Raw genomic sequence first — 26,780 nt, forward strand, 5'->3', positions numbered from 1 at the left:
CTGTTTTGGTATTTATCCACTTGTTTGACTTGCAAAAGTGCTCTGGCAGAGTGAAAAAAGTCACACCTGCACAATCTTACCTTAAAATGACAGTTCTTGGGCTCATTCTCTGTAACCTTTTAATTCAAGAGATCATTTTCTTTACATTAATAATTGTTCAAATAATTCTGTCAATTGCTGTGAATATGCTTACCTAAGACTTTTATCTGAGTATGAGTTTTCAAAAATGAAAATATAGGCAGTTAACTTACCTTGAATTCGAAATGCTTGGGCCTGTGAATTTGCATAATTTTATGACAGTTATGTAGAAACCATTTAACTTAGATGACCATTAAAATATTAATGGAATTATAGAAGGGTAGTGATTTCACATCCTCTCAAGGAACTTGAGATGTCAGGGCAAGACACCAAGCATCCTATTTCCAGAAATAACCTGACCTGAAGAAAGACAATTAACTGTCTGAATTGCTGTCTTTGATTTACAATTCTTAAACAAAGATAGTAGACTTCTCAGAGGTAGGGGCTGTCATCCCAGATCCCAGAACGCAAGATTCTTACCTATAGCCAGTTAGTCAGCCTGTCAATAAATGCTCTTCAGTGCCTGCTGTATATAAGCATGGGGCTCAATGGAGCTGGGTACAATGGTGGCCATGGCAGGGACTGTGTGTGTGTCAGGCACCACAACCACCATGTCTAGTGTACTGTGGCATGGAGCAAGTGTCCTGTCAGCCCAACCAGGAGAGTATATGGAAAGGCAGAAGCATCAAACAGCCATAGGCCAAAAAGAGGGAAGAGTTGAAGAGCAGGAGAGAGAACCTACCCAGCCAGTATGGGGATCTGAATCTCCTTTACTTACAGGAATGAGGGAGACAAGGGGTTTTGGACTCCGGGGACTGCCAGAAACTCAAAACCAATAAAAAAATTAGTATCACCAAAGTGGTAGGTGTGGTCTGGAGAGCAAGGAAAACTAAGGTAACCTTCATCTGCCTTTTTGTGTAGGTGTGGAGCTAGCTAGCTTTTGAAAAATATGTTCTTTCCATTTTCAAGATGTCAAGTGTAAAACGCCAACTCACTCTCAATTTAAGAGTTTAATTCTTATTCCTGGGAAAAGGCAAAAGTTGCTTTTGTGGCCACATGAGACATCTCCTTGAAGGATGCCTGGCCAAGATCTTTTTGGCAGAGTTGGGTCATACCAACACCATGGTAGAAACCCAGATTGGGGCCAAAAGGAGGAGCTGTGATTTTCCCAGCCAGAAGAAGCAGGATATGGCCCTCTGCGGGTCCTGTGCCTCTGGCAGAGGGAAGGCCTAACTCCAGGAGTGCCTTTGGACTTGGCGGTAAGACGCTATGAAGAAAGCAGCTCTGTTTCCTGCAATATGAACAAAGCACATGAAACTGTTTGTACTTACTACACTCACATTGGAAGACCTTTCTTTGCAAAAAGCAATTAATCTGAAGAGACTCAAGTTATAACTGTGGTGCCAACACCAGCTTATTGTGTAATTGAGTTTCCCTTGCATAGCCTCCTGGTTTCTGTTTCTGTAGAAGAAGCAGTCTACAGCTAATATTGCCCAAGTTGGGAATCCCAGCAAAGCCTTCCCACAACCGCACTGTCAACTCTCTTCCATCTTCTCTGGGGTTCTATTACAAACAGATAAATGTAGCTTGTTCAGAATTGGAAAAAAGACATTTTATTATGTAATGATGTCACTGATCATGTGTGTCAAATGAGTTATACCCCCATGACCTTGCCAACTCATCATTCTTTTGTTTTGTTTTGTTTTTATTGGAGTTTGACTTGATATATATATATATTCATATATATTCATATATATATATGAATATTACTCAGCCATTGAAAACACCAACTCTTCATTCTTATTTCAGCAGATGACATCATCTCCAGGAACCACTCTCCACAAAAATCATCAGGCCAATGCCATTTAATTTTTTTTCTTAGTTCTCTTATAATAATTCTATTTTTTTGGATGCTTCTGGTATTTAGACTTCCAGAAAAATGATCTTTGGCCATAGCCAAGGAAGAATTTTCCTGGTTTATATGGCACTATTTCATGTGCAGCCTACCCCATTTATAAAGCCTCATCATTCAGAGGTAGGAAGTGACATCACATTAGACTCCACATGGCACTTCATGACCGTAGTGTCCTTTTTTATTTAAAGGTAATTAAAAGTGTGGTTCCAAGTTCACATTATCTTCTCTTAACTTACTGTTGACTAGAGTTGCCATCCCATCACCTTCCTTCCTTTCCCTCAGTTTAGGAGATTGGTTTCTAGAAGTCTAAATATTAACCCCATTATTTCACTTCTAGGTTTAAAATCCTTTAATGCATTCCCACTGTCCATTACAGATGGTATGGATATTCCTAGTGGAATTTATTTTATATTTATTTATATGTTATATATTTATATAAGTAAAATATATTTATTTTATTGTTTATTAGGAAATATATATATAAAGATAAACTGAATCATATTAAAATTGTGAGAGTTTAATTGAGCAAACATCAACCTGGACCAGGCAGTGCCAAGCCAGCAGTGGTTAGGAGCACTCTACAAACAGGAGCTAAGGGCAACACTTCTATAGAGAAGACATGGAAGCAAAACAAGAAGATTATTTGGCTGTAGCTTAAGGAGCTGCTTTATTTGGGAAAGCCTCTTTGACTCTCAATTATTTGTCCTTACATTTCAATTTCTTAATCTTGAATCATTTATAGGCTTAGGTTCTGGTTTGCTTATATAAGCTTCAGCTTAGGCATTAGAACCAACTCAATCTAATGGCCTCCTTGTTTAATTTAACATATATTAAAATAATTATAACTATAATATATAACATATTACATCTTAAATATCATATATAAGGAATATATTACATATTAATAAGAATAGTATACTATCATAATGTTGTATTTTAATAATAATACATACATTTCAAACCATTGATATTACTGCTTTGGATGAAAAATAAAGTCAGTGAGTCAATATAGAATCTATTTTAAAAATACTAAGTAATTAGTAGTCCAGGTTGCTTTTAGATGTGGCAAAGCTCATAAAGAAGGTAGGGACGTGCTAAAAATTGAAGAATGTTAGCCAACTGGAAAAAGTTTGACTCTTCAACATGTCTCCAACTTTGTGTCTTAACACTCGTTATTTCAGCCATTCAGAACTATTTGTTGCTTCTTGAATATGGAATTAACCATCACACCTCCTATTCTTGAGTTCTAATGTTGCATGACTTTGGGAAAGTCACTTAAACTCTTCAGGACTTAGATTCCTTGTCTGAAAAAGGAATATAAATAAGTAGCCTGACTCTGACAGAGATTTTTTTAAAATATTTTATTTATTTATTCATGATAGACATAGAGAGAGAGAGAGAGGCAGAGACACAGGCAGAGGGAAAAGCAGGCTCCAAGCCGGGAGCCCGACGCAGAACTCGATCCCGGGACTCCAGGATTGCGCCCTGGGCCAAAGGCAGGCGCCAAACTGCTGAGCCACCCAGGGATCCCCTGACAGAGATTTTTTTTTTTTTTTAATTTTTTTTTTTTTTATTTATTTATGATAGTCACAGAGAGAGAGAGAGGCAGAGACACAGGCGGAGGGAGAAGCAGGCTCCATGCACCGGGAGCCTGATGTGGGATTCGATCCCGGGTCTCCAGGATCGCGCCCTGAGCCAAAGGCAGGCGCCAAACCGCTGCGCCACCCAGGGATCCCCCTGACAGAGATTTTTGAAGAAAGTAACGGGATATGGTAGTAGTTCATAAACTGCAATATGCTGTATAAATACAAAGGATTACGTTTTATATCTCTCACAACATGTAGCAAATACTTACTAAAATATTAACACATGAGTGAATACTACTGATGTTCAGGTTTGAACTGGCATTTAGTTAATTACGCAAGCATTTGTAGGATGGCAGTGCTTCATGCACAAATAATGGGGAAGGGGCTTTTACCTTCAAGGAGTCAATCGAAGGGAAGAGACAAACACCTAAAAAGGTGACTACAATATAGATATTATGTTAATGTTTTTTGTAATAGAGTATGAAAGACATGAAGTCAACTAGGAAAGCTTCCCCAGAAGTGACGCTGAGGCTCTTAATAGGAGGAGGAATAGCTATCTTAGTATATGAAACAAAAAGAGGCCTCTTGCTGAGGAAGCACGAGCAGAACTGTAGACCAGTGCTACCAATGGAAACATCATACAAACCACGAATGTGGACCAGATTAAACAAAAGTTGAAAGAAGCGGGTGAAATCTGTTTTAATAGTATGTTCTATTTAATTAAACAAGTCCTAAGTATTCTCATTTAAAAGCTAACCAACATTTTAAAATTACTAGTGAGTTACTTTGCATTTTTTATTTTGTACTAAGTCTGCAAAATCTGGTATTTATTTATACTTACAGCATGGGTTAATTCAAATTAATCATATTCCAAGTACTCAATAGCTGCCTGTGTCTAGTGGCTACTGTATTTGACAGCACACACATAAATGACACAGGAAAAGTCTGGAATACTAAACAAACAGAGTTCTTTGATATGCCCAGAGCACAAGCTGTATATGAAAGACTGGTGGGAGATGAAGGAGATGCAGTCAGACACCAGAGCACGAAGGTCTTAGATGCCAGCTTAGGGAGTCTCAATTCAATCATGAAGGCATTCAGAAGCCTTTGATGCCTTTGAGAGATTTTATGTAGATCAAATTTGGGACTTTTGAAAGATTATGCTGACAACTGTGTGAAGGATTGACTGGGGAGGTGCAGTGCAAAGAACAGGGACGGTGTTTCTCAATCTGTTGTGTTTCTCTGCATTTAATGAAACTTTCATACAAACTCGCAATTAGTAGACAGCTGTCAGTTTTTAGTGTTTTATGAGTTTGTGTCATTGGGGGGCCTTTTTGAGAATTTTAAGGAGAAGGTAGGAGGGGAACAAAGAATATCCATTTGTAACAGAGAAAAGGTTGGGCTGTGGACACCTTGACTAAGGCTAAGCAGCTCCTGGTGAGTTCTTCAGTCAAATAGACCTTGCCCTCCAGCAACTACTACAAAGTAGTAGACAAGCATCATGCCATGACTAAATGCATGTGTATGGGCCATCTGTCCTTGACAGGAAGGTATACATTTACCCCTAAATTCTAGATTACATAGCTTCCTTTGAGGTAAAAAGTGATTTTTCTAGGTGTCTTCTTTAAAAAGACCAAAGCCTTAAATAGGTTACTAGTTTTATCACCATAATCTGCTAATAATTGAGTTCTTTACTTTGTTTTTCCCTTTATGGCAGAAAACAAGCTACCTAGATTTATTTTTTTCAAGATCGTTTACTTTCTGGGGCCCTTTCTTCTTCTTTGCATCTCTTCCACCATTTTATGCCATAGCTTCCTTTTGGCTCCATTAATTTCTAATTGAAAAGACAGCATATCAATAAATCTGTATGCATTAAGTAGAACAAATGAATATAAAAATGTACAACGGTGATTTTTTTTTCAAAGTAATACACTGGCTATGCCACTTCTTTCTTATACTCTGGGAGCTCTCAGCCTATACTAATCCCCCTGAGCCAAATAATGGTAACTTAAATGTATATGGAATAAACAGCGAGACTGGAGGCCATGAGCAGAGGGAGGTGTTGATTGATGGAAGAGGTGTCCATGAGTCTCATACCTGGCTCTACTCCAGGCACTATACAACCCACTTGTCTCTGAAGCCCAGAAAGTAGCTGAAGCATGAAGTGATAATGATGACTGTCACCTCAGGGCATGGACAGTAGGGGTGGCTTTGCCTGGCACTGCAGCCATTTCCTACATCATTTGAAAATCAGTTTCTTAAATTTTAAAACCAGGTCCTCAGATTACATGACCTTGGTTCATTCATTTTGCCTCAATTACAGTTTAGGAAATTTGGGAATGGTTGGTGGTTTGATGAGATAAAAGAGAGGAAGGGCAAAGGAACCTGGTTTATGTAGTTGAGGAACCACCAAAATGTGAATGAGTGCTGGTTTTTCTCTATCATGTTTATAGTTTACCAAGTTAGTAAATCATTAGAAAAGGCTTTTTTTCTTTCTTTTTTACTTTAAAAAAAAGATCTGCATTTTGATTAGGTACTTCTGAGAAGCTAGATGTCTGGCATCTGTCCATGGTGCTTGAGTACCAGGGAGGATGTTCTGAAAACTACAAAATTGCCCCCAAAAAACACACTTCTGCCCAACCTCATGGAGGTGTGGGCGGAAGGTAGAGAGTGAGTATGGACCACATCACTAGACAGAGAGGAAGAGCTGGACTTTGAAAGTTTTTCTTACTGTTAAAGTAAAACACTAGGCAAATTGCCTTTTCAAAGAGAAAAGATTTCTTTTCATGATCTCTTCATACAATGTACTCACTCATAAAAGACAAGAAAGTAATTATGCTCTGAAAAACTGCATGAGGTCAATTCCTGTTGCTTTTGTCAATTGTCTTCTTTTAGAGGTCAATTAAAGTGATTAATAGTAATGAGATGAGTATCCCTACAGGGGTTTCCCAAAGAAAAAAGACATTCCTTGTTATTGCCTTACCTGGTTGAAAGAATCAGATGTCTTTTTAAGAGTTTTGTGTCAAAAGAGAAGAAAATTTTGATAGAGCACTGATTGGGTTTTGTCTTTACATGGGAAAAAAATTGCTGGAGAAATAAAGTAGAAAGGGAAAAAAGGAATCCAGCCCTAGTGTCACCTTGCTAGATCCTCCTTTTCCTTAACCTAGATTTTCCAAATGTTCTTTTGGGAATGGGGTGAAAGGATTCCACAGACAGGTCTTGATTAGGATCTTTTTATTAGGGAAGAAGGAATACAAATTACACTTAAGAACCTAATCTAACAACATTGATAGCAGGGTGGAACAGAAATACTTAGACTTTCATTTAGAAAGTGGCCTTTCACCTTCAGTGGTAAATATTCTATGATCCATAATACGAGGAAAGACCAATTAGAAGATGAAGATGAAATGAACTTCAATCAGATTGGCTGAGAATATGGCAAAAGGATTATCCCATGCTGAGTTCAAATGCATTTCCCTTCCTGGAAAGGGAAAAACAAAAACTAGTTATTACTCCATAGCCCTGTATGCATGTATTCATTCATCAGTCATTAATTGAGGGCCTACTATGTTAGGTGGGGAGTGTTGGGGATTCATAAATGAATGAATGATATATGATGCTGACTTGGGAGGCTGAAATTCTAGTGGCAAAAGCATGGGTTAGGGAATGGTTACATCCAAGGTGAGGGGGGTAGGATATGTGTGAGGTACTGTGGAACCCCAGAAGACAGGCTTTCCTTTAAATGGAATGCTGTGAGGTCATTCCATGCAAGACTTTTCTTTTTAATAAGTTTAGTGTTTTCTTTCATCACTGCAGGTGTCCATCAGGACACATGTTGGAAGAAGAAAAAAAATCTGTAATTTGTTTAGATACTTTTGCACACAGCCTTGCACGTGGCTAGATTCTATAAAATAATGGCATGGAAAATAGGTGGGAAGGATACAATCTACAGTATGTTTCTGATCTGAAGCTAAGCCTGTACATGAGAAAGGAAGTGTTATCAAATCAGCTTCTGGAATGGAGAGAATGGTAGCCTTTTTCTACTAAATACCTTCCCTAGGCTCTGCTTTTTACTCCTTGCCCCCAATACCTTTTTATTTTCTTGTAACCAGTAAGCTCAAGAGGAAGTGTGATGTTTTCCCTGATGAGGATATTTTGGTTTATTTGATAGTGGGAAGCCTCTGTGGGCTTTACAAGTTGTGCCAGTTCTCAGGAGTAGAGCGCGTATGGCTGATGCCCCTCCTGGTGACCTTCGCGGCCATCTGGGCCTGGGCCTGCTTCTACTCGCTTTGCCCAGCAGGGCAGGGCCTCTGCCGTGAGTTTGCAGATGCTTCACTCAGACCCCGCTTCCGTGACTCACGCCATCTGTTGGTAATTTGTCGTTATTCTGGAGTAAGGGTTTTTCAAAGGCCTCCATCCCTGGAGTCCCTCCATGCAATGCACTATCTGACCACAGTTTTCTGACACCAGCTTCCCATCTGGGCCAGGACCCAGCACTGAGTCAAGCTGCCATGAACGTAATGATAATGTTCTTTGCACTTTAGAGAGCTTCACACCAAATTCCTGCCCCCTCGTGAGTGAGTTACACTCTTTGTGGGACTTGTTTGAAGTTCAGCCAAGCTGGCAGCCATGGGGTTCCATTTTTACAAGCTCTAGCAGCAGTAGGCTGCAGTCCTTTGTGTCACCATGCCATCTGCTTAGCTTTTTCTTTCTTCAAACTGTTAGCAAAATGAGCTACCTAAACCAGAAATGCACCCCCCACCTTAAAACATATTTGCATTAAGTCAACCTACATGACTGTTTTGTCTGTTCTAAACCACATTCCTTTCTCATACCTCCTTAGAAGTCGTATTTTCTTCAAAAACACAGACAATAAAATTATGACTATATATTAATTTTTTCCTACATACCAGGCATTGTGCTATAAGTTTTTTATGTTCTCATAATTCCATTTTGTCCTCACAAAAACCCAATGAAGGAGGCACTATTCCTATCCCTATTTTTGTATATAAGGAAAATGGTAAGTAACTTACCCATGACCATGCCACTGGTGAGTGATGAAACCTAAGTCTAAATCCCACTAACTGACTTCTGAGTGCAAGAATTTAACTTTTTTGGTGTCCTTTCCTCCATCTCGATAATAATCATCCAATACTTTGAGTTTCAGTGCCTTTGACTAATTCCTCGGGTCTCAAAAATAGCATCACACCTCCAATGGCAATTCCCAGTCATTCACCCACCAAAAAAATATATATTTATGGAGAATCTACTGTACCATGCTGAGGCCTGAGTAGCCAATTATGGAAGTCTTATTTCATGGAACTTATAATATAGTTGGGACTACATTTATTTATCTCACAAATCTTTATAAGCAACAGTGTACAGTCACTCTGCTAGGGCCTGGGGATATAGTGTCAAAAACAATACCATCCTTTAACTGTGTTACACTTATGGTTCATCTTCCAGTATGTCAGGACTCTCAGGAGTCACAGTTCCAGGATTAGGAATTAGAAGAGCTGGATGCCAGCACCAATGTTTATTGTGTATGTCCTGGCCAAATCTTGGAACTTATCTCTCCCTTGGTTTCCTCATCTATTGAACAGATGCCATGTAAGTTTACCATCAGCTCTGGAAAAATCGTTTCTACTCTAACTGAACTTGTCTTTGAAAGAAGGCTAGAGTTTAAAACTGTGGGGAAGGAGAAAAGAAATAAGTCTCAGTTAAAAAGAAAAGCAGGAAAAACTTCAAGAATTATATTAATCAGAAAGCTTTTGGCTTCAAGTAGCAGAAAACATGACCAGTGACTTAAAAAATTAGGAATTTATTTTCTCACATAAAAGGAAGTCAAAGGGTAAGTGTTTCTGGTGTTATTTTAATTGCTCAGCAATGCCACCAAGGACCTAGTTTCTTTCTAGGTTTCCAATGTGCCACCCTTAGTATGGTGGCCTTTTATCCTCAAAGTTATTGCTTTGTGGTTATAAGTTGTGCCTTGTTTCCAGAGTTACTTTCTTATAAATGATATCCAAAGCAAAAAAGGAAATCATAAGAGGAAAAGCCTTTCTCCCTACTGCGGCATTTTTCTTGTTTCTGCCGGTTTTTTTCACTCTGGAAAAGAAGCCAGCCTTTCTTTTTTATCTCATTGGCTAGAACTAGGTAACACATCATGCCCTAAACCAATCATAATTAATCTTTTGGATCTGAAGGTGCAGCTTTGCTTTCTCTGAAGTTGGGGAGGTCTCCACCAGCTACAATATCTGGGTTGATTTATAAGGAATAATAAATGTCTGTTATAGAGAGTTGGGTGGAGGCAGACACTCTAGCAATGCTCATTTAGCCCTAGAAAAGCCAAGAACATTTGAAGAAACTGCAACTAGTGGTAATACTCAAGCTAATGCTAGGAAGGATAGGTCCTAAAGAAAATTTTTGTTATCCAAAAAGATTTTATGTTACCAGAGAAAAAGGTCCTTAGAAGGGAAAAGTAGGGAATAAAATTGCCACTAAGACACATGAACTCCTCACGACTGGCTTGTATTTGGAATGGAGCAGGATCAGTTACAACTTCTCTTTTGTCTTAAATTTGGATATGGTAGAAATAATTAACAAGGCAGATTGACATCCTGTGGGGCAACCTGAAAGAACCTTGGTCTTCCAAAAGTCTTTATTGAACTGGGCACCAAGATACAAGGGTGAACAAAATACAGTCCACTCACAGGCAAAAAAAAATTATATTTTATACATTTTCAATTGAAATTGGAGTACAATGAATGCTTTACTAGAGGTATGTACAGAATACAGTTGGAACACTGAGAAGGGACTTGCCATTTTTGGAATGGGACAAGTGAGGATATGGGGAGGATGAAGAATGGAAATGACATTTGAGCTGAACTCTGAAGGGAAAAAAAGTGGCATTCAGAGTTGAAACATAGCAGAAGGGCAATCTAGTCCAAAAGAATTATAACAGAAGTTAAAATTCCCTGAATGTTTTTTAGCAGATATTTAATATTAACACTTTCAGGACCCAAAGAACCAACAACACTTATATCCACTACCTGGAAAACTTATGCTCTTTTTTTGTTGTTGAAATAGACTGTGGTTGTAGCTTTAGAATGTTGAGGTTGTGGGTGCTTATCTATGGCTGCTTGCTGATGAACTGAGAAGCCCCCTTGGCAGGGACAGGAGGAATGAATGGAGGAAGGACCGTGTGTTCAACTTTGCACCTCTTTTATCATGTGATCTTGTTTCCCCTCATATCTTTCCACTTGCACATCCATATTTATGAGCCCATCTTACCCAGTAAACTTCACCTCCTTAACAGTGGGTGTGTGTCATTTCTTTATCTTTCTAGCACAAGACCTGACACACTAGAAGTTTCTAGACATTTATTCTCAATTCCTGTCCTTATCTTTCCATGGATCTGTAATAATGGCCAATCACTGGTCCACAGACCACACTCTGAGATTGTCTTAACTGACAAGACTTCCATGAAGAGTTACTTACTCCTGAAGCAGAAATCTTACACATTCCTATATGCTCTTTGCTTAAAACAAGTTACTCAGATTTCTATAGATTTTCCTATACAAACATTGATCTAATGTTTGCCAAGCCCCCTGGAGAACTTCAATCCATCATCAGAGAATATTGGAAGAATGCTGTAAAGAAAATTAAAAACAAACAAAGAAAAAAAAAACAGAAAAATTGTAGCCTCTGCAGTTGATCTTTTGCTGGCACAAGGTAGATATTAAAGTTACATTTAACAAAGGGTTGAGAGAGCTCCTGAAAGATCCTGGACATGCTTCAGAAACACTATTTTAGCACAGACCTAGTCTAAATGCCTAAGTGGAATCCCTAGATTTCATGAGTAAGACGGAGCCATTAAAAGGAGGGTGCCTTTTTATCCCTCAGCCTATATTACTTACTCAAAGTAAACTTTCTCGACAACTTTTTCCTCAGATACGAACTCAGATTTGGACTGTCACCATGTTCCCACTTCCAGAATGAGACATTAAAAGACAAAGAAAGGAGCCAAGCAAAGAGAGTTGATTCCCATTCAGCCCTGCTGTTACATCTCCTAACAGAGCTCCACTTTGTATTTCATTTCCTTTTGTTTTTATTAAGCAAATACTTCTACTGTGTTTATCGTGTGTTGGGTACTATTCGAACTCCCTTAACCCTCACTATGACCCTAATAGATCGGTCCTATTATTTTCCCCGCTATATAGATGAGGAAACAAAAGTGCAGAGCATTTAAGCAAGGTCACTCAGCTGCATTTTTATCTGTGTCGACATATTTCCTCCTCTGGGGTAAAAAGAAAAAGTAGAGGGAAGGGCTTAGGATGAGCAGGAGTAATAGCAGTCTGAGGAGAACCAAGAATTCTCAAGACTTCCAGCATGAGAAAGCATCCAAATCTCAGAAATAACCAGGGAATTTGAACCACAGTAAAGGAAGACAAATTTAAGTGAGTGGTAAGATTAGTACATAATATCATAATATGAGAAAAAAATAAAATCACATATATAACAAAATTACATCAGAGGACATAATAATGCATCTGTAACAATAACAGTAAAGATAAAATTGCCAGGCACCTGGATGGCTCAATGGTTGGGCATCTGCCTTTGGCTCAGGGCATGATCCCGGGGTCCTGGGATCGAGTCCTGCATCAAGCTCCCCACAGGGAGCCTTCTTCTCTCTCTGCCTATGTCTCTGCCTCTCTCTTTGTGTCTCTCATGAATAAATAAATAAAATCTTTTTAAAACGATAAAATTGCGTTACTTATTTGAATCTTTACTATGTGGCAGCTTACATGTGTACCTTTGTTCAATCTTTCACAACCCTAAGAGAAAGACAGTATTATCCCCATTTTTCAGATGAAAAAGTAAAGATACAAAGAAGTATAATGACCTGTTCAGAGTCTTATAGCCACTGATTGACAGGGCCAAAATTTCTATTGAGTTCTATCTTGATTCCAAACCACAGGCCATTTTTACTCACCGTAAAATCAAAGTTAGTGACCCCGTGCCATGAAGGAATGGATTAAGAGAATTCTAAATCTGTGTGTCAAGTCAATATGTCTCTAAAAAGTGTCAGAACTATGGTACATATAGATTAAACTAAACTAGTTACTTGTTGCTTTCATTTGGGAAAACCCGAGAAAGATGAACCTAGCCACCTGTTATTAACTAGATACAGAATACTTCCATTTCATTCAAATTGGTAATGTTGTATGTACCTTGCAAGAGGAATGTTTGTGACATGATGGCTGAGAATATGACCTCACTGAAACTCCTGGGGTATCACTGTCTCTCTTAGGACAGGATGTGTGCGGTCTGTGGAATATGAAATGTTACTAAGCCTGACTCCTATCTGATGCCCTGGATGGATGACCCACTAGGGTTATTGGGTTCTGCCAACATTATTTCCGTCCTAGATCTACGTAAAGTTTGTTGGCAGATAGAGTTGGTTCCTGAGACCAGACTAGAGGGTGTTTTTATTACTCCACAGGAGTGTATCAATTCATGCCCTTTTTACAATAAGCTTTGGTCCAGCTTTTTTTCTGCTCTTGATAACAATCAGTTGATTATGTGGCAACAGTTGCAGTTGCATATGTTGATGCTAAACCTTATTGAGTGCAGAATTGAAATTCTATCTAAGATATTCACAGTTTATCTAAAGCATTTCAAGAAGATAATAAAAGCCAAATAATTCCAGGATGGATCAGAAGGAGTAATACTCTTGGAATGCCAAGTGAAATTGTGAAAATAGCATTGGTAAGAGTTTCAAAAAAAAAAATAAATAAAAGGAAGCCCATGCATACTTGGAATTGGCAAGGTACTTCCCCACAATTACATACTTGCTTGGAACCTTAGTCTTATCTCTCTTTGAATGACCTCCCAGTTAAAAATAACCAGATAAAGTATCCTAGATTCCAAAATTCCAGGAATCTTTTGACTTGGTGAAGTCTCGTCTTTCCAGATATCTGATGTTAAGTCACCCGAGATGAACCTTTACATTTTATTTGGTAAAACAGTAGTAACATGGGTATTGTTAAAGTCTTGATATAGTAGAGGAGGGAGACTTTCTGTACTTGCTTAAAAGGATAAATCATTCTATGTTGTCAGCTGGCTGTGGTTCAGAAATATTGCCCTAGACCACTGCCTTATTGTTACTGAGGATGCAATAAGAAATGAAATCCCCTAGAGTGTGGAGGGAAAGTGGGATTCAATAGATGGAGATTTTCTGGAAACAGTTGAGGTTAAAGGGGGATAAAACAGCAACAGGCATTTATCATGTACACTTGGCAGGCTCAACTGTGACTAGAGGTCCATTCAGTTTGAACCAGAAAGTATACTTTGTGCACACAACAGGCGTTATCAAGCTTCCACCTCTATGGGAATGATGCACATGTGGCACTGATATCTCGGCTCTCCCCTTCTGCTCTCCACACAGGCATAGTTAATCAATTACAACACGCTTCTCTACCATACCAGGATTTGGCCTCAAAATCTTTCTTACCCTAGTGTCCAGTGATCCTGTCAAGCTACAACAATTGGCACAGGAATTGAAACCTCTTTGCTTTCTCTGGTCAGCGCTGATAATGCAAAGATGAATAAAGCAGCATCCGACTTCAAACAGTTTGAGCAACACTGGCTCACAATATTGCAAGATGAAATAGCAGAATTATACATTCTGTGGTGTGGGAACACAGAAGGAAGGGTAGCTGTCTATTCCTGAAAGAGTGCTTCCTGGAGGAAATGAATATGAATGAGGTTAGAAGGAGGAGAGAATTCACTTCTCAGTCAAGGTGGGATAGGCGTGGGAGCTCTAAATAGCATGGCCTATGAAGATGGTATCTCAACCTAGAGTCTGAGTGGTGGAATGGCATTAGAGTGGGGATAGGAGGCAGGCCTCAAGTCAAGAGCTGCCACTCTTCGATTGCCAGCTCAGATTTTAAGGATTTTTTTTGTTTGTTTTTTGGTAGAAAAATTCCCAGTCTGAGACATGTGGATTCCTTGAAGGTGATGAAATTATTACAATGGCTCCATGAATCCACCATACTCTGGGTAGCCTCTGAACACGCGGTAAATGTTTCACGTAGGTGTGGACTCTTAAAATGTCACCACTAAGAACTCACAATGTACTTGGAACAGAAAATTCAGGATAAAGAAGGCTTTCCCCCTCAACAGTTTAACCTGAAGTGCCACAAACAAAACTCTGTGGGCTTAAAGATACCAGATGGACAATTGATTTAATTGTGAAAATTTCTACAAGCTGGGAAAATGTGGGGAGTTTGGAAGAGTCCTGGCATCTGAACATCTACTCAGGGGCTTTTATGATCTATTACATAATCAGGTTATTTCTTTTTCTGAAAAATGGATAAATTCAGTTTGAGTTCACCAGCTTATAGCATGTATTACCACAATAGCCCTTTCCTGACTACTCAGAGGACTTGAACTTAAATTCCCTCTCTAAGAAGCCATTGTATTTAAATAAACACTCAACCGCATATAATGAGATGAGCACTGAGTGTTATACTATATGTTGATAAATTGAATTTAAATAAAATTTTAAATAAATATTCAACAAAGGAAATAGCCATTAATATGACTAATAGTTCAAACTTGGAAGAAAAAACAACTGGTAACATTCTTATCACTAAATTAACATCACTAAGGATCAGTGACCATTATCACTTTTGGTTAAGGATAGCACCTCTCAAAGCCCAGGTAGTAAACAAAGCTTCTGGATTTATTCTTCAAAACATTGAACATTAGCTAGTCCTTATTCCCCAAGTTAATATTATAATAATCTTTTACCTTTGGATAGGATAGTTGGCAAATCACTTTTTCTCACCTACATTTTATCATTTGGTGCTCACAAAAACCATTCAATGTAGATGGAAACGTATTATTAAACCTTTCTAGTGATAAGTATTGCCATTATCCAGGATATGGATTTATTTTTTTAACAGATACCTGGAAGGAAGGAAGGAAGGAAGGAAGGTAGGAAGGAAGGAAGGAAGGAAGGAGAGAAGGAAGGAACCAAATACCTATACAAACAGAATAAAACAAAAGATTGAATAATTATTTAATTATCTGCAGTGAGAATTTGGGGAATAGTTTCAACCCTTTCTTAGCCCATGCCAGTTAAGTCATAGAGAGGTTACTCAGGTTTATGAGAACTCTGTAATACTTCTCAAGGTGAGTTGGCACCCCAAAGATGAACCAAGTGAACCTAGTAACAAACTGGGTCCCATGGCAACCAGGCGGCTTGCAATTTGAGGAATTATCCCAATTTGAAACATTGCTATTAATAGCACATGTTCATAAGTACAAAATGTTCCAGAAAGTATGAAGAATGAAGTCAAATTTATAAGAAAATGAGGAAAAGGGAAGGAGGTTAAAATGATTAAAACCAGGAAAGAGAAAAGGAAGAAGCACTAGTTGCTGGGGAGAGGTGAAGGAGTGGGCGTGTAATTAGTCCAATCCATTGAATGAGAGAAATTACAGGAATTGTTGTCAGTTCTTTTTCTAGAAAGCATTTTGATATATGCAGCAGCAAAGTATACTGAAATGGCATATATTTATACAAAAGTAGTAAAAAAAAAAAAAAAGGAACACAGCTTCTATAGAAGATTCTAAGTGTGTAGACTCTCATGGTGATTTGATGTTTTTCCCCTGAGGGCTCTGCCCTAAATTTACTTCTTCTTTCATTTTATTGATACTCTAATGGAATTTGATACACTCGAATTCAGAAACTAAAATGTTTATTCATTTCAGATGTCCATAGAAAACCCAATCAAGAATAAATATTGCCCCTCCCAAAGCTACAATCATATAGAATGATAATTGCTTTGAAAAGGGATAAACAAGTTTGAGATGAGGGTGCTATTTTTTTTATATCAGCCAATGAAGGAGTTTTTGAAATGGGGCTTTTTATCCAGGTTTTTCCTATAGAGTTGTTTGGAAGATTCTATCCTGCCAAGGAAAACCACTGGGAAGTTGGTAGCTTTTGTTCCCATTTATTGATCACTTTGCATGGGTGCCTGCAAACATCACCTGTAATCCTTATATATAGCTGTGTAGTCGATGAGCACTTTCAACAGAGATATTTTCTGGGGCAATCTAGCTTAACAGAAGCATAGGCTTTCAAGAAATATGGGTCTCTGCTCAAGTCACAAAGGATACGGTTTAAATCCTAACTTCTGCTTACTGACTTGATGTAGGGAAGTTACTAAACTCCCCTAAGTTTTTTTTCATTTATTCTTAGAGTTCATTGGGAATTTAGATGGCCATTTTGAGCTATTTAACACACAAACTGGCACGCAGTACATGTTTATCTAAAAAAAAATGATTTGTAGATGTTTGTGTGTGACACTCATAAAGCAGTAGCCAACATTTACTGAGCAACTTATATACCGTACACTGTTCCACATGTTTTATATATCAAAATTTATAATCCTCCTAATGACTACATAAGGGGATACAGAAGTTTCAGCCACTGTGAAAGTTAACCAGTCACAAAGCTAGAGAGAATAGTGTTGACACAAGACCATTCTCTCTTCTGACACCATTTGCAAGTCACGGGTTCTCAAAACTGTCCTCAGGTTCAAAAATCTGGTAAAAGAGCTCACAAAACTCTCTGAATGTTGTCATATTGATGGTTGTGCGTTTTTACAAGAAAAAAAAATAGAGATCAAAGTAAACCAAAGGAATAGGCATATAGAGCAAAGTCCAGAAAGATCCAATTCTGGAGTTTCCAGTTGTCCTCTCCCCATGGACCTATGGATGGCACCAATTCTTCACTGTGAGGATGTGTGACACTGTGGAGTATTGTCAATCAGGGATGTTCACCTGAGCCTTTGGTGTCCAGAGTTTTTACTGGGACTCAACCACATACTGCTGTGTGCCATCACATGGCTGACCTTTGGTCTCAATGCCTTTGTCGAGACAGAACTGCTACCATGTGGCCCAAAAATCCCATCATAAAATCATATTGTTAGACTGTTTAGTGGCCAAACTCAGGCAAAGACACTCCTGTCAGGCAGCTTATGCCAGGGGTGTAGAGAGCAGCTCCTAATAGCTGAGAGCAAAGATCAGACCTCTCTTTGAGTAGGTTAATTCTTGACCACTAGCATTCCCATTTTATAGACAAAGCAAATAAAATGCAGAGAGTTTAAGAAACTTGCCTGAGAACCCCTAGCTGGTAAGCAGGAGAGCCAGGGTTCAGATCCAGGCAGTCTCTCTCTGGAATCTGTAAACATCCCTCTTTGCTACCTACAGATATGACTTTCCTGGGATAAGACTGCTGATAAATGGTAGGACCTGAATTTGAACTTAGGGTGGATCTGATTCAAGAGTTCTTGGTCTTTCTGTGAATAACCCCACTGAGTTCTCCCTCTGGCACAGTTAGCCATGCTGAGCATCAGTGTCTGTCTCAAAAGGAAAATGCTCCTTTGTGATCTCCTGGGAGCGACTATTAAGAGTCTATGGAGTTTTTATGAGCCTTGAAAATAATATTATCTCTGAAACTAGTTAGGTCTGTATTATTTCTTCACGGAAAAAAACGGGGCGGGGGGCGGCTACTAGGACTTACCAATAGATGCATTCAAGTTTAAACCAAGGAAAGGTATTGATGGTCATGTGCTTTAAGTGTTGTTATGAAAGCTGTGTGAGAGCTACCTGTTTGCATACAGGATGTCACAATGGCACATGTAAGAGTGATGTGTCCTCACACATTCTTGAAGGCACTATTTTATGTCCTGGGCGGCTATCTCCAGTACCCTGAAACTTAAGATGTAATTACAGATACAGGTTACAACTTGTTCCTTTAAAAACCCTATCTTTGTTGTTTGTCAGGCTCGGATGGTTGTGAGGGGAGAAGTGGCCAGAGATCCACACCTCCCCCCACACTACCCTTCAGAAGAGCTTTTCTGAGTAACCACTGCAAACAGAGAAAGATCATTGAGGGAAACTAAAGAAGTGGCACCTACCACCCACAGATCAGCCATGCTGGTGTCCAAGGCCAGCTACCACCCAGGCAGGAGTCAAGCTGTGTGAGTCCCAGCAACTGAAGTTGAATCGAGGCAAAAAATAAGCTTATCTTTCCTCCACTTGCTGCAGTCCCCTTCCGTTAGTTGAATGCCTCGTTAATCAGAATCTCCTGAAATAAGGCATAAGCAACTCTCTCTACATTTTTTTAAGTTCCATAGAGATTCTGAGGCACAGCAAATATCAAGAAATTATACCACCATTGAAAAACTGAAATTTGTGAAATTTGTGAAATTTGTCCTGTGTGGAACAGGACAACCTATCATCCATACTCATTTTCAGCATTTTCCCTTTAAGGGAAAATGAAATGACCAATCCCCACTTATTTAATTTTGGCTCATGAGAGGGGCTGCTCGTGTTAATTGAAAGATAAGCACTTAATTATATAATACGCATATTTTTTAAATTAGGGCACGTTTACCACAAAGTCATTTAATTATCATTTATAAGGACATTGCAGTTTTTGAAGTGTTTTCACACCATATGTTAATGACCACAACTGAAGGAAATCATAAAGCCACTTCCGGGTTTGGAGATGTCTTTTGACTGGTGTTTTTTCTGTGGGGACAAATGGTCGGTTTGAAGCTATTTCCTATCTCACTGACAGAATAATCAGTTACTAAGTATTTATTGACACTAATGGGATATGCAAGTTGGGTTTCAAGTTTTTCTCAGTTGTGAGAAAGAAACCAGGAGGGGTTTCTGAAGCTCACGTGGATGTAGTAGGAGAATACGTGGTACACTACCCTTCCCTGTAAGGGAAGACATAAAACCAGCTGGGCAGCCTCACAGCCAGGCCTCAGAAAAACGAACGTTGGACATTGTTATAGCCAGGCCTGGAAAGAAGCTCCTTTCATCTGACAGTAGTTCTGGAAACCCGACAGCAGCTCTGATAACCTCACAAATTCAATATTCAGCCCTTCTATATCCACTTCTCTGTCCACTAGATTGGAATCCTTATTCCACTACCACCTCGGGTCTCTGTTGCTGTTACAAAATACTTTTCCACTTCATAGCTTCTAGTACCTCATGGCTTCTGCTTCCTGCCATGTATCTTTTTTTTTTTTTCTGCCATGTATCTTTTGCTTTAGCCCATCCTACTGTCTCCTAATGCTCTTTGTGTGTCTGACATGTAAAGCCTCTAAAAGAAAGACCAGGGTCAGCAGTCATGATCCCATATAATGCAACTCCATTGGGCTTATGTTACAACAAGCAGGTCACCATCCAGACCACTGCCTAACTATAGTAGGCTGTCTTGAGATCAAGCACTGGTTCCTTGTCCAGTTGGCTTCAACAAGGAAAGTCAAGTCATAGTATATGCAGCATGACAAGCCATGCATAAAAAGTCCCTTAGAAAAGGTAAACTGAGCATGGCAGGCACATGGGGTTCCTCAGAGAGAGCAGTGTGGCCTGTCCAAAGCAAGGTGAGCCACACCAGTACTCCTGCTAGTTGAACCCCAGACTTAGTCCCCTTTCTGGCCCAGTTCTCCGTGTGCCCTGTGCACAGGCCCTGGACTTTAGTCATTTTTTTTCCATAAATGGGCACCTGTGTCTTCTTACCCCATCAAGATTGGCTCTGGGATAGGAGGCAGCTCTTTATATGCTTACCTGAAATAACTCATGGTTTTTCTGTTTTAAATGTTTTCTTGCTAATTACTGTGGTTTGAGTAAGGGCTAACTAAAATGGCAAACACTGGGGAAGTTAAAAATCTCAAAAGCGTTCCATGAGTAAGTTTATTTCCAAATGTAAAAAAAAAAAAAAAATGACAGAAAATATGTCTACATCTTAATCTCCAGAACCTGTGAATATTACCTATTATGGCAAAAGAGTGATTATTAACTTATAAGGCAGAAAGATGTGATTGCTTCAGGATCTGGGAAGGAGGGGCCTCTCTTGGATCACCAGTGTCTGTATGTGAGGAAGGCAGGGAGAGATCAAGCAGACATGCAGAACAGCAAGAGGTAGCATGAGCAAGAGACGGATTGGAGTAATGCAGTCCCAAGCCAAGGAATGCCGGCAACTTCTAGATGCTGGATGAGGCAGGGAAGGGGACTGCCCTGGAGCCTTTGGAGGACCGCTTCCCCACCTACTTTAATTTCTAGCCTCCAGAACTGTGAAAGAATAAATGCTTCTTGCTTTAAACCACCCATATTAGGTAATATTTACAGAAGCTTTGGGAAATTAATACATACACTACCTGAAATGTTTCATGGAGGTCTCCAGAGTTCTTATCTTGAAAACCAGCCTATCTTTGGAGGGTTTTTTGTTTGTTTTTGTGGGGTTTTTTTTTTTCCAAACTAGAGTCAATTTTGACCTAAGGCAGGTTCAGGATAGCCCTGTGGCAAACCATCCTGAGGGGGCCAGACTGCCAGGTCCATGAGAGTGAAACTGCACTGTACACTACAGGTGCTGCCTACTGTTTGTTGAATGAATCCATGAATTCCCCAGATGAAATCCTCCTAATTTTTTTTTTTTAATTTTCTAGTTCTGTGCACCCAAATGACCCCTCTGGCTCCCGATCACACTACATTTAAAGCTGCAGCTTTTCAGGCCTTCCCCTTCCCCCCATCCTGGCCCCATCCCTGGCCTTTTACATACAGCTCTTTCCACTGTTCTTCCTTCCACCACCTACATACACATTCTGGATAAGAAAGGCAATTGGCCCTCCCTTTTGTTCCCTTTAAACTAAGCAACCTGTTGTTTCTGAAATAAACCCCATTATAGCTTCTTTCCATTTTTATTCTCCTTCTCTCCAACTCTAAAGCTTAGATTAATCAAACACTATCCCCACAGACAGAACATTCTCCTCTTTGGAACTTTCATGCCACCTAATCCCTTTTCTGTTCACTTAATTATCTCTTGAAAACCAGATATTTATGTGCATATGCCCCTTCTGCCAAATTTAAGAGTATTCTATGATGGGGTTCATCATTCTTTTGATGTGCAGTACAGGAACAGCTAGCATAAAACCCCACATATACCAGATCCTTGAATAGGGTGGAAAATGGGGGGAAGTGGTGAGGTTCAACCAGAGTAGAGAAATTCTGTGATAAAAGCCTTAATGTGCTAGGAAGTTAATAAGGTAAATCAAATTGTTTTGAAATAACATTGAAGGCCCAGCTGAAATGGTAATGGGCTAGTCTGAACTCATATGGGTAAGATCAAAATGTTTAGATGAATCTGCACTTAGTTCCTTAGTTTTTTTTTTTTCTATTGCTCTATATACAAATTGTCAGAAACTTAGCTTCTTAAAACAGCATACATTTATCATCTCACAGTTTCTCTAGGTCAGGCATCCAAATATGGCTTAGCTGGGTCATTGACTTTAGATCCAGGCTAAGGGTGTGGTGAATGTGTCAGCCAGGGTTGGGGTCTTATTTGAAGGGTTGAGTGGGGAAGAATCTCCTTCTAAGCTCATGTGGACGTTGGCAGGATTCAGTGTTTCTAGGGCTGTTAGACTTAGGGCCTCAGTATCTAGCTGGCTCTTGGCCAGAGGTCACCCCCTCAGCTCTTGCCATGTGGACCTCCCTAGCATAGCTACTTGCCTTATCAAAACTATCTAGGGAAGTAGCCAGCTAGCAAAACAGAAGTCTCAATCTTATCTAGCCCAGTGACATCCCATCAACGTCACCATATACTTCAGTTAGAAGCAAGCCAGTGGGCTAGCCTATTCTCAAAGGCATGAATACCAGGAAGTTGGATCATGGAAAACACATCTTAGAATTGTCTATCACCATCTGGTAACTACCATAGGCATTCTTATATATTTATAAGTATTTTGAACAGGTCATGTTCCAAAACTGTGTTTCTTGTTCAGATGGAATATAGAATTTAGGATTTTTTTCTTATATAAATAGAATTAGATTACTGGACTTAACAACCAGGTAAGGGCCATCTGACCTTTAAAATACCAAGTATCGTGCTAACCAAATTACTTTAACCAACATTTATTTTATTTATAATAAATTTTTAAATATATTAAGTATGTTTTAAAGTATATTTATTACACTTACTAAAATAACACTTATTATTAACCTATGAGAATATACTTCCCAAATGTCAAGTTGAGATGCTGGGAAAAATTGTCTAGTTAACAGATCTTCAGCATAGCCATGTAGGGAAGTTAGGAGTTCTGTACTTCTGCCATCAGGAGCTCATTAACTATTTCTCACTAAGAATATGAACAGACTATTCCCAAGCAAAATATTTATCCACAAGTTGATGTTTGTCAATGATGCATTTACTGCAGTCATTCTAGGAAGTCCTCGATATTTGTACTGAAAATCTAAATGTTCCAACAGGGACAGTAAATCATTTTCAGAGTCTTTCATAATGTGTAACTCAAGGAACCATTTCAAATCATTTTTAAATTCTTCAGACTAAACAAATCTTCCACTGCAGAAGTCCCCTGTGCTGAAGTTCCTGGTCCTGATTTGTTTACGCTAAACCTCCTGGGTTAGTAACGATGCCACCTTCCTCTCCCTACAGCTCAGTGTAGAAGAATCTCCCTGTTAGGTGAGCAAAGAAATTCTTTTGAATTTTTAGATTCATCAAAGGCTGGCCCTTTTCCTTTTTGAAGTCTTCTCTTGCTTCCCAGCCATTGGGGAGTGCTTTGAACTCAGCCCCCACTGACCCTGTTTCCTCTTCAAAGACTTCTTCCCTTCTGTGTGGTGAGAAAATGCCTTTTGAAAGTGGTGGGTTCCTGCCCGACACAGGTCTGTTGCAGTAAGCAGCAACAAACAGCAGTAATAATAAGCAGCAGTAGTAGGTCTTGGTAATTTCAGAGAGATCTGGAGCAAACGTGGAAATCAAAGAAAAACCACTTTGCAGTGTCACTTGGAGGAGAGAGTATTTACATGCTTAAATATTACCTGTGCTGCAGCCTCTGTAACTTAGATGAAACAAGAGATGGCATCTAAAGTGGCCCGATGGTAGGTGGAAACTTTGGCCCAAGTAAACATCCAAGAGACACTAGACATGGCAAAGTCCAAATTTAAAACAACTTAATAGTGGGAATCTTCCACATACACCTTAACAGTTAGACCATTTTATGAGGCAATGTCCTAGCTGTCCTGTTGATGTACCTGTTTTGTTTCATCTATAAACACAACCTGAAGCTGAAAATTCTGGAGAAAACTTCTTTTTCTTAGATACTGCTTCATAGGCTCATGGTCTAGTTATAGGTTGATTCTGGTGAGCTTTTTTTTTTTCCCCAATTTAAGTCACTGACTTAGATATGTAACAATTTTAGCTCTAATGAGCTATATATTTTTGTATTCTAAGGAAAATACTAATAGACTTTTGATAGCTTATAAGGCAATTAAAAGTAGATCCTTCCCACTCTAGAAGTCTCTGACCCTGTAATCTCGAGTAAACTATCAGGTATGAGCATCAGCCAGTTCTTAGGTACAGAACATCAGTGGTCTGCAATTAGCAACATCAAACATACTGTCCTTCATATATAATAATGGTTCTTTCAGTCATGGAGTATATTAATTTTCTAGGGCTGTCATAACAAAGTGGCACAGACTGGGTGACTTAACAGAAATTTATTACTCACAATTCTGGAGGCTAGAAGTCCAGGATCAAGGTGCTAGCAGGGTTGGTTTCTCCTGAGGTCTTTCCTTGCTTGCAGATGGCCAGCTTCTCACTATGTCTTCACGTCACCCTTTCTCTGTGTGAGCATACCTCTGGTGTCTCTCCCTCTACTTATAAGGATACTAGCCCTACTGGATTAAGGCCCCACACTTATAGTCTCATTGAACCTCAATTACTTTTTTCAAGGCCCTATGTTCAAATACAGTAACATTGGTTGGGGACGTCAACATATGAATTTAGGGAGCAACATAAGTCAGTCCATAACATGAGGTTACCAACTATGCCTGTGGGTGGATTGGAAGTCACAACTCGTTTGTGAAAATGTGTGTGAGTATGTGCATTTGTGGATTTTTCTGAGAGAGAGTTCATGCCTTTCATGAGAATTTCAAAGAATGCTAATAAATAGGACACACTGGGTTTGGGGGTTTTTTGTTTGTTTTTTTAAAGATTTTATTTATTCATTTGACAGAAAGAGAGAGAGAGAGCACAAGCAAGGGGAGCAGCAGAGGGAAATGGAGAAGCAGGCTCTCCATCAAGCATGGGGCCCAATGCGGGGCTCCATCCCAGGACTCTGGGATCATGACCTGAGGCAAAGGCAGATGCTCAACTGACTGATGTGCCCCACAACACGCTGTTTTACATCAAGTTTTCTAATTATTTTTCTAGGTGTGATGATATATGCTAATCCTTCATAAAGAGGCTGTGATTCTATAAACTGTTGCTCCATCCTTTCTAGGTTTTAAGATATTTTGTCTGACTACAAATCACCATTCTTTCTAAAGATTAGGGAATCATTGGAGAACATGGTTTTTTATCCTTCTGAGATGACTAACATGATGCTGTTGTATTTTTCATTATTGTATACTTTGAGAGTGTCTTCCTTTGGGAATGATGGCTTATGTGCTTAAGAAAAAATATAGTTTTGTAAATCAAATAAATAACTGAGATAGGTAAAAAGAATAACAAATTAAAAAGTGATTATGAATTTAGGACATAATAATAGTATTGCAAAAATAAATAAATAAAATTGAACTTCCCAGGTATAGGCAGTGTTGTTGGTTTTTGTTGTTGTTGTTGTTGTTTTGCCTCCATAATGTGCAGACAAAAGCACTGAAAACAAGTGGTCAGAAAAATGGGCCCTATGGTAAAAACTGAAAGAAATTAGAATTTTTTAAATGGAAAATAGAGGAGGACCAATACTTTAAAAATTACTCCCACCCTTTCTCCATGTCTTCTAAGTCTACACCTTTATATGAGTCCTGTCATTTGCTGTTTTCTGAAGCTAATATTTTTTAAAATATTTTATTTATTTATTTTTTATTTGAAAGAAGGAGGAAGAGAGAGAAAGCAGAGGAAGGGGCACAGGGAGAAGGAGAGAGAGAGAGAGAGAGAGAGAGATAATCTCAAGCAGACTCCCTGCTGAGCGTGGAGCCCAATATAGGACTCAATCTCATGACCTTAAGATCATGACCTGAGCTGATATCAAGAGTCAGATCTTAAGCAACTGAGCCACCCAGGTGCCCCAGGGGCTACCATATTTGTGCTATTGACTTTCTAAAATTGAATTTTAGATTTTCATTGGCCATTAATAAATTTTATTTTGGTAGATTTAGACTTTTTTTTTTTTTTTTTTTGCCCAGTGATTTCCAATGTTTTTTAAAGTATGGAGCTATTAAATCCAAACAAAATCTTTCATGGATGCCAAGGGGATAAAAATGAGACATATAGCTAAATAGGGTCAGAAAGGGTCCTATTGAATATAATACATTATTAATATGGTATTTCCCTAATGCAGAGTACACCCTGTGAAATTCTCTGGTCCATCAACAGTTTTTAGTATATATTGCTTTCTTTCTTTAGTACTCTCTGTATATTATCAGAAGAAAAAAAAGAAAACTATGTTCCCAGCTTTTTTACAAAGACTTTTTAAAATATATTTATTTCCTCTGACTGCAGCCTCTTTTAAAATGTCAGTAGTGGATGGGAAAAGTAAGACAATGCTCACTTCCCTTTCCTCGTTTTAGGACAATGATGGCAGGAGGGGACTGGAAATCTTAAATCATCTAACTGGCTTTGGAAATATTTTCAACCTTTGGTCTCATTTGCCCCTAAAGCATGCAGCTGGAGTCACAGAAACTAAATATTTAAGACAACCTATGACTTTCTGGTGAGTGGCTATTTTGGAAAGAATCATTTTAAAGCTGCCATGTCATTTTAGCTGAAGTCAACTGTGTCAGTTTCAAAGACAGCTGGCAGCTTACTGCCTTGATCCATGCCTGATGGCTTTTAGGGAGTGTTCCAAGATCCTGGGGTCTCATCCATTTTGTTCCTTCTCAATAGCACCTGAGTCACTAAAATAAAGTTTGAAATGTACTGTTTACAACTCAGAGAAAGCTTGAATATATCCAGGTGGCATAACTTTGTAAACAACAACAACAAAAGCAAAACAAAAAAACATTTTTTTTCACTGACCTCTGCAAAGAATTGAAGAGACCCTTAAAAAACAAGTTAAACTTCTGAAATTAGTACAAATGCAATTCTTGTGAGTCTTTGG

The 26,780-nt window shown here is 38.9% G+C and overlaps 1 protein-coding gene across 8 annotated transcripts in view; it reads left to right on the plus strand.

The window, feature by feature from the left end:
- The window catches only part of AIG1 (androgen induced 1), a 241,938-nt gene that overhangs the window by 135,095 nt on the left and 80,063 nt on the right, over window positions 1–26,780 (plus strand). The window contains exon 4 of one of the 8 annotated variants that reach the window (XM_041739570.1): window positions 11,530–12,112. The exons of the other annotated variants lie outside the window; for them this stretch is intronic. Within the exon in view, the coding sequence (XP_041595504.1) occupies window positions 11,530–11,577 (48 nt within the window). The 3' untranslated portion in view covers window positions 11,578–12,112. Of the gene's footprint in view, window positions 1–11,529; window positions 12,113–26,780 lie in introns of those variants that run through there. 8 annotated transcript variants of the gene reach the window in all.

The sequence above is a fragment of the Vulpes lagopus genome, chromosome 2 (assembly GCF_018345385.1).
Source record: "Vulpes lagopus strain Blue_001 chromosome 2, ASM1834538v1, whole genome shotgun sequence".
Classification (NCBI taxonomy): domain Eukaryota; kingdom Metazoa; phylum Chordata; class Mammalia; order Carnivora; family Canidae; genus Vulpes; species Vulpes lagopus.